This window comes from Puma concolor, chromosome C1, assembly GCF_028749965.1.
Source record: "Puma concolor isolate L17-30 chromosome C1, mPumCon1.1.hap2, whole genome shotgun sequence".
Lineage (NCBI taxonomy): Eukaryota > Metazoa > Chordata > Mammalia > Carnivora > Felidae > Puma > Puma concolor.
In genome coordinates, this window is record NC_141674.1 from 97,528,986 (window position 1) to 97,545,232 (window position 16,247).

General features: G+C 41.6%; 1 protein-coding gene across 3 annotated transcripts in view; it reads left to right on the forward strand.

Annotated features, from left to right (window-relative positions):
* The window catches only part of MAGI3 (membrane associated guanylate kinase, WW and PDZ domain containing 3), a 250,064-nt gene that overhangs the window by 200,540 nt on the left and 33,277 nt on the right, over window positions 1–16,247 (forward strand). For all 3 annotated transcript variants that reach the window (XM_086717871.1, XM_086717872.1, XM_086717874.1), the window contains exons 8-12: window positions 1,257–1,351; window positions 6,952–7,140; window positions 10,098–10,703; window positions 11,935–11,966; window positions 14,045–14,201. In XM_086717871.1, the coding sequence (XP_086573997.1) occupies window positions 1,257–1,351; window positions 6,952–7,140; window positions 10,098–10,703; window positions 11,935–11,966; window positions 14,045–14,201 (1,079 nt within the window). The remainder of the gene's footprint in view (window positions 1–1,256; window positions 1,352–6,951; window positions 7,141–10,097; window positions 10,704–11,934; window positions 11,967–14,044; window positions 14,202–16,247) is intronic.

Genomic DNA, 16,247 nt, shown 5'->3' on the forward strand with positions numbered 1-16,247 from the left:
CCACCCAAAGAATTTCAGGTAGAACTTGCTATATTTAGACTGAAACGAAGTAACTACATCTGTTGCAGAGTTAATAATGTCCTAGAAGCCTGAATGACATAAAGTCAGCATACCTGATGGGTCCCTGCTGTCCTCTTCCATCAGCACCATTGATGCTCACAGATGGCAAAGTAATTATCCAAGTTGTATAACTGTTTCTGTGCAAATTTTGTAATATCCAGCCTATCGAAAAGCAGTCATAATCTGAGAGTCTCATGATTTGCTGTTTAATCGTTGGTAGTTGCTAATGCTACTTCTTGTTAAAATGGATTCTACTGGAAAATGTGTATCATTTGGCTGAAATATATTTGTACCGTGGAAGTGCTAGAATGTAAACCCCACTGCTTCCGTATGAAACCTGTTGAAACAACTTTTGTACAGTAGTTGTGTTCTCACCCAGCTTCCACTTGACTGACTTTGCCAGACAAAAGAGTGCTCTGCTCCTCCCCCCCCCGCCCCCCCTGCCCCCTCCCCCCCCCCCCCCCCCCCCCCCCCCCCGCCCAGGGAAATGTACTTTTGCCCGCCATGCATTGACTGCTGTTGGCCAGCCGCTCTCCCTTGGTCTCCCCGTGGCTGTGTGCTTTCCACAGCAGTCGTGAATGTTCCTAAATCAGAAATACCAGTCAAATTTATATGTAATTACCTAATTATATTAATTATTACATAATTATGACAAAATTTAAGTGTGGCAAAGTTCTGTGATACAAATTGATACAAGCAAATCTCTCTCTTAGTTGCTCTGCTAAATTGATGTGGGTGAGTCAGTTGGAAAAATAATAGTAAGATTCTAGAAAGCTGCTATACTCAGATTTTTCCAAAAGCGGCTTTATAGCTGCTTCATTTTAACAAAACTTGAATTAAAATCCTCCTACCATTAACTGCTTTTTAGAAAATGAACTGATCCATTGCCAACCATTCTGATTGCATTAAATGTGAGGGCTTCTCCTACGGTTTTGTAAACTGTCATTGGCTCTGTGGGGTTCCTTGATTCAGAAGCTGTAGTGAATCCTTCAGCAGCTTTCACCCTAGGTGTCTTCCATGGGCCCTTCTTTAGTTGCCAAAACCATCTACCGTCTTTCAGCTTCTCTAAGTTCCGTAGTCTACAGATACGTGTTTGCCCCTTAACCATATGGGGATGGAATGGAATAAGCGTCTATTTAAAAATAACATAATTCTTTCTTCTTAAACTGAAATGCTTATTTTTCCACATTTTACAGTCATCTTAACCAGAAAACCCAGTTTGAAAATCCAGTGGACGAAGCCAAACGGAAAAAGCAGTTAGGACAGGCTGATGCCGGGCCTTCAAAAGCAGGTAGAACTTTTTCCTCAATCCTTTCTCCCAAGAATACCTTGTGAAATTTATTTATTGACTTAATGAAAGCGAGCTTGAACTTTTTATTGTTGGGGCTTTGAAGTTCAACAGAGAATGTCTCATTGTTATCACTGTAAACGTGGGAATTATCTTAATAAAACATCTCAACATTTTGAGAGTCCTGCTACTTCTATGCTGCTTATATGGAAAGTGTGAAATTGTTGGTGGAAGATGTTGCATGGCTTTGTTACGGGTTTGAGGTTGCTGTGTGAAGATTGCATTGTTTCCCAGGGTTTCAGGCCAGGACAGTGTGAGATCTCTAATTCATGGTGAGCTTCTCCCAAATTAACGCTTAGGTCTGAGGTCTGTAACCATCTGGGATTCTTGGTGAACTGATATGAATAAATCCACCATATTATTTGCCTGTATCATTGATTTTCAGGTAGAATGGTAGGATATTAGTAATTCAAAATCATTTGGCGAACATTTAAAAAAATTTTTTTTAACGTTCATTTTTGAAGGAGAAAGACAGAATGCAAGTGGGGGCTGGGCAGAGGGAGAGGGAGACACAGAATCTGAAGCAGGCTCCAGGCTCTGAGCTGTCAGCCCAGAGCGCAATGAGGGACTTGAACCCACGAACTGCGAGATCATGACCTGAGCCAAAGTCAGACACTTAACTGTCTGAGCCCCTGGGGGACATTTTTAAAATGCATAGAACCTGATATTTTGATGAGCCCAGCCATGTGTATTTTGAAAAAGCTGCCCAGGAATTTCTTACGTTCTACTCATCCCTCCCCATCCCTTCCCCCTGCTCCGTCTGTAGTTAATAACCAGGGTTCTGTCTACACAGTCATATTATAATAATCAAGTAGACTCCCCACTTCTGTTGCCAATGAGAGAAGCACTTTCTTTTTTGTTTTTTAAGTTTATTCATTTATTTTCAGAGAGAGAGAGTGTGTGTGCACAAACAGTGGAGGGCAGAGAGAAAGGGAGAGAGAGAATCCAAAGCCGACTCCCTGCTGTCAGTGCAGAGCCTGATGCAGGGTTGGAACTCAAGAACGGAGAGATCATGACCCGAGCCAAAACCGAGAGCTGGCTGTTTAACTGACAGAGCCACCCAGGCCCCCCAAGAAGCACTTGTTTCTTACAGCTACTCTTCAAAAACATAGTCTCGTCCCTTAAGTTTTCCATTTGATTTAGTAAGCATTTTTAGTTTAACAAATATTTTTGAGCACCTGCTGTATGCCCAGTGCTTTGCCAGTCACATGTTACTCAAAAATGATTAGGTCTTGCCCTCAAGAATTCACATTCTGGGGACGCCTGGGTGGCTCAGTCAGTGGAGCGAGCATCAGATTTCGGCTCAGGTTATGATCTCACAGTTGGTGAGTGCAAGCCCTACATCGGGCTCGCTGTCAGCACAGAGCCTGCTTCAGATCCTCTGTCCCCCTTTCTCTCTGTCCCTCCATCGCTCATGCGCTCTCTCTCTCTCTCTCTCTCTCTCTCTCAAAAATGAATAAACATTACAAAAAAAAAGTTCACATTCTAATATAGGAAATTAATGGTTGCCACGTGTGGTGTTAGTGCCATCCTCAGATAGCAGCTAAATGTGCAGACGATGGATCAGGTATGAATCCCAGCTGTGTAACCTTGGATAAGTTCCCTAAACTCTTTGTGCCCCTGTGTCTTTATCCATAAAATAGAAATAAGAATAACACTTACCTCTGAAGGTGTTTCTAAGCATGCAAATTAGTATGTATAAAGTGCTTACAATGGTATCCGGCAAATGGTGGCCAATACTTTCCTTGTTATTAATAGAGATATACATGTTGTATTAATAGAGATGTATTAATAGGCATAAAGGAGGGAGTGCTCACCTCTCCTTTGTTGGAGCAGGTCAAGGACACAGAGGAGCTTTCAAAGCAGAGGACACTTTAGAAGTGGATCTTTAAGTCAGGAAGAGTTAAAAGGAACAGAATGTATAAAACCATAGGTGCATGAAATGGTGGTCTAGGGGCCAAAGAACAGATAGGAATAGCTAGCACATGAGAGATTTGTGGGGTAGTAACAAGAGATGCGGCCATAGGTGGAGGCAGCCAAGAGAAGAAATGAGTTTCCAAAAGAAGTTGAGTGTGTCCCATGTTGCTGAAAAGTCAAGAAAGGTGGAAATTGAAAAGTGTATGTGGGGTTGACAATATGGAGGTCATCTGTCACTCTAGCAAGAGCAAGTGGAAAAGAAGTAAAAATGCAGCAGAAGGAAGAGGGAATGGTGGGTGATGAAGCAGAGATGATGGGTATAGTCAACTGTTTTTATAGCTTTGACTGAAAGAGGGTAAACAGAGGATACTAACTGGAGGGAAACACGAATCCCCATTGCACAGGAGAGACATTAGTAGAGATAAGCCTTTTGCTTAGAAGCACAGTGTCAAGCCCGAATTTGCACCTAGTTTTACGGAGTTTAAATTCAGAGTTCTTTGTATTATAATATACAGTTTGTGAGTGCCCATGTGTTCATAGCACATGTCAAGGGAGATTTTTTTCTCCCTCATTAAACTCTAAGCTCCTTGAGGGCAGGGACCATGCGCGTGCTATTAATTTAGACAACCAGGCTCTCTCCTATGAGCTGGGCATTAAAAGAAGAAGAATGACTCAGCCTTTGTCTTTCAGGAGTTCACAGTTTAGGCAGGGAACTAGACACCTAATTTTAGTACAGTATGATAACAGACATAAACAAAGGAGAGAGTTGGAACAAAGGAGAGAAAAATTAAATCTGACTATGAGAAGGGCAAGAAAAGCTTCCTAGAAGCGATAGAAGTTCTGGAAGAATGATGGCTACCGTTCATTGGAGATACTGGGTCAGGTACTCGATTGGATGCTTTGTGTACATCTTCTCATCTAAGACTCAATATCTCTGCAAGGTTATTAATATTACAGTCCCTCTTCAGATGCCTTGATAGCATCTTGCAGTTGTTTGATGCATCCATTCCAACGATATGCTTGCCACATGGAGAAGTATTCACGTTTGTAAGCCAGGAACCTCCTTCTTTAGACAGCATGTATGTGTTTGTGGTCATCTGCATTTATTGAGCGCTTACTGTTTGTCAGGCCTTGTTGCCCGTGCTTTTGATGCTTTACCTAGTCCAATCCCTGTAACAATCCCATGAATTAGGTACCTCCCCTTCCCTCCCCCCTCCCCTCCCTCCCCCTCCCTCCCCCTCCCCTCCCCCCCACCCCTCCCCCTCCTCCTCCCCTCCCCCTCCACCTCCCCTTCCCCTCCCCTTCCCCTCCCCTTCACCTCCCCCTCCCCTCCCCTCCCCTCCCCTCCCCTTCCCCTCCCCTACCCTCCTCCCCCTCCCCCTCCCCTTCCCCTCCCCTTCCCCCCTTTCCCCTTCCTCTTCGCCTCCCCTTCCCCTTTTCTTCCTTTCTTTCTTTCTCTTTCTTTCTTTCTTTCTTTCTTTCTTTCTTTCTTTCTTTCTTTCTTTCTTTCTTTCTTTCTTTCTTTCTTTCTTTCTTTCTTTCTTTCTTCTCTTTCTTTCTTTCTTTCTTTCTTTCTTTCTTTCTTTCTCTCTCTCTCTTTCTTTCTTTCTTTCTTTCTTTCTTTCTTTCTTTCTCCTTCTCTTTTCCTTTTCCCTTTCCTTTCCTTCTTTCATGTCAAGTGCTTTCACTTGTAAGAGATCAGCAACCCTAGGAAGAACATGTCAAATAAAGTAGACCTACTCCCACCCCAAGCCTGCCTTTGTCAGTATTTTCAGGGCAGCCCTGTCTCTTGAGGGAGCCGGTTGCACACTGCACAATCTGTGCTACCCTATGGGGCAGCCACAAAGATTACTCTTCTCTAACTGACAACGAGCTTTAACGCATGTCTCTTCGAAGCCTTTTTAAGAGGGGCCGCAGCAGCCACATACAAATGGGTCTGGGCTGGACGCTAGTGCTGAGGGCGAGCCGTGTATGAAGCTAGTCACCTTTGTTGATTTAAGTCACTAAGGAAATGAGCACCTACACCACGGTGAGATCCCACTCATGCCCACTGGAGTGGCTAGAATCAAAAAGCCCACAGTAACGAGTGTTAGCAACACAGCAGGGAAATTGGAACCCTCCTGCGTGATGGTGGAAGTATAAAATGGTGCAGGATCTTTGGACAAGTTTGGCAGTTTTTCAAAATGTTAAACAAAGTTACTCTATGTTTATGGCAATGGCTACACTTCAGTCCTCGTTATATACATGAGAGGACTGAAAATACGTACCCACACAAAACCTGGTACACGAGCGGTCATAACAACATTGTTCATAATGGCCAAAATGTGGAAACAACCCAGATGTCCATCAAGTGAAAAATGGGGAAGTAAAATATAATATGTCCCTGCAATGGACTGTTATTGGGCAATAAAAAGGGAATAAAGTACCAGCACATGCTAAAACTTACCGATGAACCTCAAAAACATTATGCCCAGTGAAAGAAATCATTCAAAAGACCGCATATTATATGAGTCCATTTATATGAAACGTCCAGTTTGGGTAAAGCTGTAGACAGAAAGTAGATTAGTGATTGCCAAACACTAGGGTGTGAACACAGGTTAGGGAGAAATGGGGAGTGGCCGTGACAGGCATGGGGTTTTCTTTGGGGGGATTTCCTAAAATCAGGTGGTGGTGATGGGGGTACAACATTGACTTGTACACTTTAAATGGCCGAGTTCTACCATATGTGATTTTATCTCAATAAACTATTAAATATTTGACAGAAAATGTTAGACTATCATTTCAAAAGTTCATTTAAACAACACCTCGTAAGCTCTTACTCTGCACAATTTGACGCTTTCACGGTTCTCAAAGTGCCCTAATGACAGCCGTGGTCAAGGAGAGGAGGGGAGAGAGAAGGGTGGTGCTATTTGCAAATATGGATCACTTTTAGTTTTAGGATCATCTGAGGAAACCTCTAAAAATAGGCTTTTTAATGGAGCTGTGTTTGTTTTCTTCCTAAAGTATTTACTGAACATGAATAAAAGGGAAAGAAATGTGAAGCTACTTACTCGTAGGTCAGGGATTGATGCCTTCACATCAGATACGAATTGAAGGCTACAGAAAGCCTGAGTTGTGAATTATAAAAAGTTCCCAGTATATTCTTTTTCATAAGTTTGTGACAGTTGCCTTCATCTTCCTAGAACAGTGTTTTCTCAGTAGAGCTCAGTAGATGCTTTTTTAAATGAAATGTATGGCTGAATGATGTCCAAGACTTTAAGGAATTTAATAATAAAGGTGGTCCCTCAGGTGTCTCATTTGGACTTCATATGAAGGACTCTTTGGGATGAGAAAAAGGACAAACAAATTGGGCAATGAGGGGGTGATAAAGTAGGTGTTTTTACCTTTCATATAACATAGAAGAGTCCTATAAAAGAGAAATGAACCATTGGCTAAGGTTTTTTTTTTTTTCCCAAGTGATTTATAGTTTACTAATTTAAATTCTGCTTCATAGTATTAGATTCTCTCTAATGTGCTTTCTTTTGTGATTTCTTCTACTTATATAGACTGTCTTGAAAGTTTGACTTTGAGGGCCATCTTCATTGTAAGTATTTTCACTCTCAAACCCATTTCTCATTTTGGTACAGATGTGGAAAAGTCCCACTTTACTCGAGATCCATCACAGCTGAAAGGCATCCTTATTCGAGCATCACTGAAGAAAAGTACAATGGGATTTGGTTTTACCATTATTGGTGGAGATAGGCCTGATGAGTTCCTACAAGTGAAAAATGTGCTGAAAGATGGTCCTGCAGCTCAGGATGGGAAAATTGCACCAGGTAGCAAATTTTTCACAATTATTTGAAGAGTAATGATACTGTCAACAAAGACTCTAGTGAAAAGGTTTTGTTTATACATACATTTATAAAACTTACATATATTTTGCATATGTTCTAACTACATGTGTATACTACATATATATAGTTGAGAGAGAGAGAGAGAACTAAATTATACAACAGGGTAGGAAAATTCCTGTATTAAAATAGTTTATCCGGGGGCGCCTGGGTGGCGCAGTCGGTTAAGCGTCCGACTTCAGCCAGGTCACGATCTCGCGGTCCGTGAGTTCGAGCCCCGCGTCGGGCTCTGGGCTGATGGCTCGGAGCCTGGAGCCTGTTTCCGATTCTGTGTCTCCCTCTCTCTCTGCCCCTCCCCCGTTCATGCTCTGTCTCTCTCTGTCCCAAAAAGAAATAAAAAACGTTGAAAAAATAAAATAAAAAAAGGGGCGGGGGCGCCTGGGTGGCGCAGTCGGTTAAGCGTCCGACTTCAGCCAGGTCACGATCTCGCGGTCCGTGAGTTCGAGCCCCGCGTCGGGCTCTGGGCTGATGGCTCGGAGCCTGGAGCCTGTTTCCGATTCTGTGTCTCCCTCTCTCTCTGCCCGTCCCCCGTTCATGCTCTGTCTCTCTCTGTCCCAAAAAGAAATAAACGTTGAAAAAAAAAATAAAATAGTTTATCCTTTAAGTGCGTAGTAATTTTGAGAGAGGGCCATTTATTACAAGTAAGTGCAAACTTGGAAAAAACATGAAATGTATTAATTTTTGGAGTAATTTGTATCACCTTGAGACAGCTCTTCATGCTAAGATAAAGATTTGTTAATCATCTCAGAAAACCGGTTGTTTTTCTTTGATGATGTAGGGTACTTTTGGAACTATTTAATATTTACCTGTAATCTTTGGGGAAAATGATCCATTGTGATGTTTATAGTGATTATCAAACAAATGATGTCCCACAAATTTTCCCCAAGTTTTGTTTGGTTTGGTTTGGTTTGGTTTGGTTTTTGCTTCCTCAGTCTTATTGGTTGTTAGTAAAATTAAACTCCCGTGTTAAGAATTACAGACATGAAATTACCGTTTTTACAGGGCTGTGTAAATTTGTCTTTTGTATAGTTTTCCCAAAGTCTTTACTGGGTAATTGTTAGATATTTTTATATGGCTGGCAGTTTTTATGGCTGAGGGGGTTAGAGGAAGTTCAAGACCAGTTACAATTGTGGGGGAGGTGTAAGCACCTTTTTCCAGAAAGATTTTACTGTGTCACTGAGGTTGCTTCTTGTGCCGTTTTGCTGGACTTTTCTGATATTTCATATACCATGCAAGTGAGTCCCCCGTTTGGACAGTTCAGTAGTCATAGTACTTTTGATGGCATATATCAACTTATTTTCAATTAGGATATGACATCTCTCATATTATGCTTTCCCATTTAAGTGACAGAGACTTAAAACAAGAAAACTTAAAATAATCAAAAGTTACGTTTATAAGGAAAATTATTTTCGCTCTTTATTTATGAGAGTAACAAACTCGATATTAAAATTAATAGTAAACATTTTTAAGCTTTCAGTCTCGACTTTTTTTTTTTAATTTTTTTTTTAACATTTATTTATTTTTGAGACAGAGAGAGACAGAGCATGAACGGGGGACGGGCAGAGAGAGAGGGAGACACAGAATCGGAAGCAGGCTCCAGGCTCTGAGCCATCAGCCCAGAGCCTGACGCGGGGCTCGAACTTACAGACCGCGAGATCGTGACCTGAGCTGAGGTCGGACGCTCAACCGACTGAGCCACCCAGGCGCCCCAGTCTTGACTTCTGTAATATTTTGTCCACAAAACATTTTGTAGCTCTTGTATATGCTGTTTCTTAATATAGATGCAGATATGTCTAAAACTGATGTCTAATTTGCATAGCAATACAATACTTCTGTGGACATTCTGGAAACTTTTACCAGGGGAGGAAAAGTCAGAACTTTGTTTCTTATTAGTCTAATTATTTCTGTGTCTTCACAGATTATGAAACAAATTTCTGCACACTCACATTTGTTTTTAAATACCATTCGTGTTGATGTTTCAAAGCCTACGTGCAATCAGAACAAATTAAAGCATCTTTACTTGGCAATAACCTTTTAAATAATCACATTCAAATAAAAACAGCAAATGGATGAGACATTAGAGGACAGATTTTAAAAGTTAAGGCTACATTAAAAAAACCTCCCTGCTGATGAATGTCAAGTAGCAATGATTCTGGAACAAAGTGGTCGGAGTAATGTATATCAGGAAAGCAAAACCGAATTTTACAAGAATTAGTTTAGCTGACTTTTCAGTGTCTTAAATAATACGTTCTTCTCTTGGGTTGAGTTTTCTTGTCGCGTGTTTCTCCTTTTGAAGTCTGAGTACAATAAATTGAAAATCTCTATGAAAAGAAGGGATGCTAAAGGCAAAGTGATTCATAACTTTACATTATTCTCCTCTTCAGGCCTACATTATTCAAACTAGGAAGAATTTGTAAGCACCTTGTAATTAATGGCCTCTTAAAATGAAGAAATAAGGTGGTATTTAAAGATCGCCTGTTTGTACGAGTAGCTGATGGAATTATTTCCTCCTCTTCCACGTGCTGAATATCTACTCCATGCCTAGCTTTGTGTGACTGCTTAGGTATGACTCAGAGGATATACTAACAGTGACAGTGTGAATCTACAGTTATTTTCCAAATGATTCCCTTGAGCTTGAGGTCATAACTCTGCTGCAGAGATAATTAAGGTTTTATACATTTGTATTCTTTTTAGAGAAGAACCACAGAAGGGAGAATGACGTACGTGTCTGTGTTCAAAATCTGTCTTTTCAGCAGTTAATGAATAGCAAGAGGGTTCCAGAATTCAGATTTAGATGATAAATTGATTTTTGTTCCTCCTCCAACAGAAAATTAACTTACTTTGGTGGCTTTAATGTTTTGAACACGATTGTGTCTTCGCAGGTGATGTTATTGTAGACATCAATGGCAACTGTGTCCTTGGTCACACCCATGCAGATGTTGTCCAGATGTTTCAATTGGTACCTGTCAATCAGTATGTAAACCTCACTTTATGTCGTGGGTATCCACTCCCTGACGACAATGAAGATCCTGTTGTGGACATTGTTGCTGCTACGCCTGTCATCAACGGACAGTCATTAACCAAGGGAGAGACTTGTGTGAATACTCAGGATTTTAAGTCAGGAGCAGTGGTTCTGGACCAGAATGGAAAACCGGGACACGCCTTGATCAGTGACCGTCTCAATGGACCATCAGACCCGAGCGAGCAGAGAGCATCGATGGCATCATCAGGCAGCTCCCAGCCTGAACTAGTGACTATCCCTCTGATTAAGGGCCCTAAAGGCTTTGGGTTTGCAATTGCTGACAGCCCAACAGGACAGAAGGTCAAAATGATATTGGATAGTCAGTGGTGTCAAGGCCTACAGAAGGGGGATATAATTAAGGAAATTTACCATCAAAATGTGCAGAATTTAACACATCTCCAAGTGGTAGAGGTGCTAAAGCAGTTTCCAGTAGGTGCAGATGTACCATTGCTTATCTTGAGAGGAGGTGAGTAAAAGCACAAGGAAAACGCTTCATTGTTCATGCATTTATATCTGTTAATCGTCCTTCCTTCCAGGGCAGAATCCCTCTTTTCCCAGCCGATTTAACTGGTAATTAGTGTGCATTTTCCTTAAGGTTCTGTCTGCCTGCTTCCGTAAGCAGTTATCTTCAGCAGTTTTTCCAGTTATTAGTGGTTTCATTCGTGTCCGTGATGGATTTTCTTCCCTCCGTATTCTCTTTAAAATCTGATTTACGGCTTTCGTGATGAGAGAGAGTCGCAGCATTATGCTGCTTCAAATGAAACGTGTCCTCTTCATTGCATCTTCTCTGTTGATGACAGTAATAGAAATAGACGCTTTCAACCAGTGGTACTTCATCTGGACCTCTGTAATGTACCGAAGATGTTTTCAAAGAGCTAGCGTCTCTGTGAATACGCAAAATGTTGGATGGTGTATTAATCTGTTCTGTAAAAGCAATCATGATAGCTGGTGCTCATAAGGCTTTTATCTTAAGCTTTAGTATCTGTCCGTAAATGTTAATTAAATCCCACAGTACTCATGTGAGAGAAATATAATTTTTATTTTCCAAGGTCATCAGCTGACTTGAACTGCTCGCAGACATAAATCCAGTTCCAAGGACTAATCATAAAGTTGGATTTTGATGGGCTTTCGTAAATCCATACCTATGAACGACTAGTATTTGAAAGAATAAAATTTAGCCCTTCGCACTTCTCTCTCTGGCTTTTAGTTTTCATTTTTGAGGCAAATGAGCAGTTGAACTTCATTGGGATGTTTTTCACTATTCTCATTTCTTTGAACTATTTTTGTTTCTTCTCTGGGTGATACTGTAGAATGTGCTCAGAGCTTGGGGGAAGATCCCCCTGTGAGTGCTGGAGAGTTATCCAGGGTTCCGACAAATACAACAAAGAGACTAGGGTTTGGTGTCAGATAGGACTGATGTCAGTTTCCTCCCTTGCTACGTGTTGGTTCTGTGCTATAAGGAAGTAATATAATTTATTTGAGTCTTTGTTTACCTGATCTATAGTAACATTTATGCCTAGGATTGTCAGGAAAATGAAATGAGATAATATATGTACAATGCCTGGCACATAGAGGGTGTTGGCCATAGAATTTACTAGCCCACTAAAAGTTGAAGCTAGTTTTATCATAGACATGAGCAGTACTTGTGATCTGGGAATGCTTCTTCTGTTTTTAAAATTTGGCTCATTTTTTTTAAGGTCCTCCTTCACCAACTAAAACTGCCAAGATGGTGAGTATACAGTGGTCCTCAAATCCTTCTTCCCAACACAGCAAAGGAGATGCCACGTTCCCCTCCGTTAAGAGCAGCCCTCTGTGGTGGTGATTATCGACTGGGAGAAGTGAGGAGGCATTCTGCCCTGGGCTTGTATCAGAAGCCCTGGGGAAGCGTGTGAGTTAGAGAGGAGGTGTGCTTTCCCGGTGAAGTATTTCTGTTGAAGGAAAACTCGAGGCCCATACTCCCAACAGCCCTGTCCTCTAAATGGTGAAACGTGAACACACTAAAGTGCCTACTTAGGGGTCCTTCTGTTTTCTTTGCGTCTCAGAGGAGCAAGGGTAAGGAGGGGCTGAATGTTAGGGCAGATAATAAAAACTGTTGCTTCTTCCCTGATGCCCAAAGAGAAGTGGGAGGTTCATGTCATTTCACGGGGACCATAAATACCCAGGTTGAGAGAACCTTCTTACAATGGACTAAACAAGACTTTCTAGAGTAATTGGGGCCTCGGTGCCCAATCTGCCTGTTATCAAAGTGAAAGGCTGTCAGACTTGAAACAGCATTTTCTTTGGCGTTCTTCTGAATAACTGAGTAGCCTATTTAAGGACGTGTATCGCAAATAAGACCTAAAAAAGGGCACAGCAAACAGTGCCAGGAAAGAAAATGTGCTAGGTGCAGACATGTAGCTGCCAGAATACGCACAATTATATGGGTGTGGATATAAAGACAATTACGTATTAAAACCTAATTTAGTTCTAGTTTGCTTGATTGGGAGCCTGTCATCTCCCAATGAAAGATGGTCTTCCATAACCAGAAAGCACAGGCTTAAAGGAAGGACCATCAGAGAGAAAATGCATTAATTCTAGTCCACCAAATAGGACCCTCTACAGATTTGCTGTTTCATGGATCAAAAGGACAGAAACATTCTGCATTTTTATAGACTGTACCACTTAACAGCCGGTGTGAACAGAAATGCTTTCTGCCTATTTAGTTAAAATTGCACTGTGTTCTCCTAGGTTTCTCTGGTTCCCCTAGTCATTGTTTTTTAACTTCTGTGCTGCCAGTCTGTTTCATAATAGACGCCAAGAGCAGCCAGGGTGACCCCAATGCTTTCTAACTGATGACCTTGTGCCTGCTCTGACAGAATCCTGGGACGTGTCGGGGAGGGGGGAGGAGGCCGCCCTCCTCTTCTTGCTGTCCGACCAGGTCTGGGTCAGTGAAGGGTGCCCCCGGGAACAACACTCGTAGCGACTGTCCTCATACCACTCCCTCATAAGCTGCCCCCGGTGCTCCATCCTCCTCAGCATTATTTTTTCGCAAACATCTATAATCTCCCCCTGCCCCTCTCCCTCCACCCCCCCCCCCGCCCCCCACAAGCGATAATTCAGAATAACCAGCTGTTCTCAAAACCATATTTATTTTCTTCGGCTGTGTATTGGATCTCATCTTTAAAATTTTATTGAATCATTTTGCCTGGCTGTTATTCTGGGAAAGTTTTGTCAGATTGGAAAAAACAGGAAAACATGCTCCCGTTTTCCCTTGCTGGATTGCCCGGCGTGGTGCGTTTCTCCTTCACGTATTTGAATCGGCCACGCAGGGGATTCGTAGTGTCCTCTTTGTAACCCGAGTTAGAGTTAACACTTCCTATTCCATTTTCTCAGAAAGCATGGTATCTCAGATATCTTCACGGGGAATTAAATGGAGGGAGTGGGGCGGTGGGGCCGATCCAGACCTTCACGAAGGTCCTCCCTCCCGCCCAGCAGTGCTGCGTTGCGTCCCTGTGTTCATCTTCTCAAAGTCAGCTTGTGTCTTGGTGGTGGAGAAAAGGGCAAGGTCATGTAAACGTAGGACTGACTAATGCAGGCCCTTCCATTGACATCATTATAAACTTTTTCTAATTTAAGTAAAATATGTTTTAACCAAGCACACACGGCTATGCAGGTGAATTCTGACAAGACTGCAAATATGCTGTGGCTTTGACCCTGCCACCTGCTCACCTATAATCAGTTGACATACCCGGGTCACACAATAGTTTGGTGAACTAATCAACTGTCTGGTTTTAAACACATACTAAGTAAGGCCCTTTTCCATTTCAGAAAACAGATAAAAAGGAAAATTCAGGAAGTTTGGAGGCCATAAATGAGCCCATTCCCCAGCCTATGCCTTTTCCACCCAGCATTATCAGGTCAGGATCCCCGAAATTGGATCCTTCTGAGGTCTACCTGAAATCTAAGACTTTATATGAAGATAAACGTAAGTAGTTGTGGAATATTTCAGGAGAGCATGCGACAAAATAAATTTGAATTTTCTAAAAAACTGGGACCTTCCCAAACCATGTTGAAAAGTTATTCCTTCATCCCCATGTTCATATGACTCTGGGTTTCTTCCATTTGTATTCAACACTCATTCACTCACTTTTTTCCAAAACCAGGGATTAAGTGCCTACGATCTACCTAACACACAGTAGGTGATGGGAATACAGAGATAAACAGGGTCCATATGATAATTAAACCTACATGGGAAATAAATAAGTACAAACCAGCCTCACACGGATCTGAAGAAGGAAACAATCAATTTTACCACTGTGGGTAGTAGGAAGTGTCAGATACTGCTTCAGATAGGAGGTTAAGCCTGAAACAAGTCTTCAAAGACGAAGAGGTGTTCACGAGGCAGATGAAAAGGGAAAGGAAGCAGGAGCAACCTTTGCACATTGACCTTGCATGGCCTGGGTCCTGCCAGTGGCCCGGTTTGGCTGGGTGCAGCTGGCACGGGAGAGCAGAGGGGAGCAGGAACAGGTTGGGGAAGACGGAGTCGGCCGTTCTGAGGGAGCTGGAGTCCATCACAGAAACAATAGAGAGCTACGGAATAGTTTCACTGCCGGGATGATCATCGTGGACTTGTGTTTCAAAGAGATGTTCCTGGCAGGAGTATGAGAGGTGGTGAATCAGAGCGTGTGCAGCCTATGGAGGAAACCAGGGTAGACGCGGTCAGAGGAACCCAGCTGAGAGGGGTGCGCAGAGAGAGTGCATAAGGCAGAAGTTCATTTTTGTGCTGATTTACTTAAAATGATAAATCTTTTCCAAAGTAAAATTGCAGATTAAGTAGGTTTAATTTTTTTTAATTTGTTTTTAAGAAGCAGATCTAAATCTACCTTAGAAATGATGTACACAGGTGGAAATATCGTATATAATTGACTTCATAATAATTTAACTAACTGTAAATCTTTCTCCTGAATAGGCCCAGGCCGTATTTAGAAAGATGAAAACCAGATGTAAGCACAGCACAGCAAAGCAATAATTTAAATTAGTATAACTATGGAGAATCCTTTTCTTCTCACTTCCCATTCATAGCCTGATACATTCTTAGTATTGATATGAACTACTCAGTCCCTTTGGGCCTTCCATATAAAGTAACTGAGTTGGGCTCAAGAGTTTTATCTCTAAAGTTCTGTAATTCTGATAGAAATTATTTCTCAAAAGAGACTGCTTCTAAGGAACATTATCAAGATTTACCCCATGCGGTATCTCTGTTTTTATATAGTTCCCCGACATATTTCTAGAAAACACTTCTTACTTTGTGAATAACACGAATATTTTCTTGACAATCAAATTATTTTAGTCATGAAGTAGATTTCCCTGACTTAATATTCTGGTGAATGGGACCTACCCTTTGGGGGCAGAATAGTGTGAGTTAAGAGCCTGGACCCTAGAAATCAAGCTAAGTCGAGATCTCAGCTGTGCCATTTATTTGCTGACACTGGGCCACGTACCTAGGCCTCAGTTTTCCCAGCCAGAAAATGGGGCTGATAATAGGTATTAGCAGTCATTTTCTTTTAAAATAATATCATTTTGCACTAAGTGAATATGGGATGCTTTTCTGAAACAACGGTATTAGTTCAGGAGTAGAATTAAGGCATTTTATGGGCTCTCTTTTCCTAGGATTTGCCCAGATGTTAATGTACATAATTTGCACCTCTCAAACATCAAACTTAAATTGGATGATGCTGAATTTAATATCATAACATTGATTTGGAAGGCATTAGGACTTAATGGCAGAGTAAAGCTGAGTACATGGAAGGTAGGGGTAAATGTTCCCGAGCTATCTCGATGCACAGTTTTCTTTAGAGCTGGAAAAAAATACTTACGATTGATTTTTTTTTTTTTTTTTTTTTTTTGCAATAGTGGTATGCTCTTGTGTAAGTTTTCACATACCAGAAAGTTCTGAGGTTACAGTTTATTGAACTCTATCATAGTATCCTACTACATAAGTGCATTGTTTTATTTTAACCTTTTTAAAATA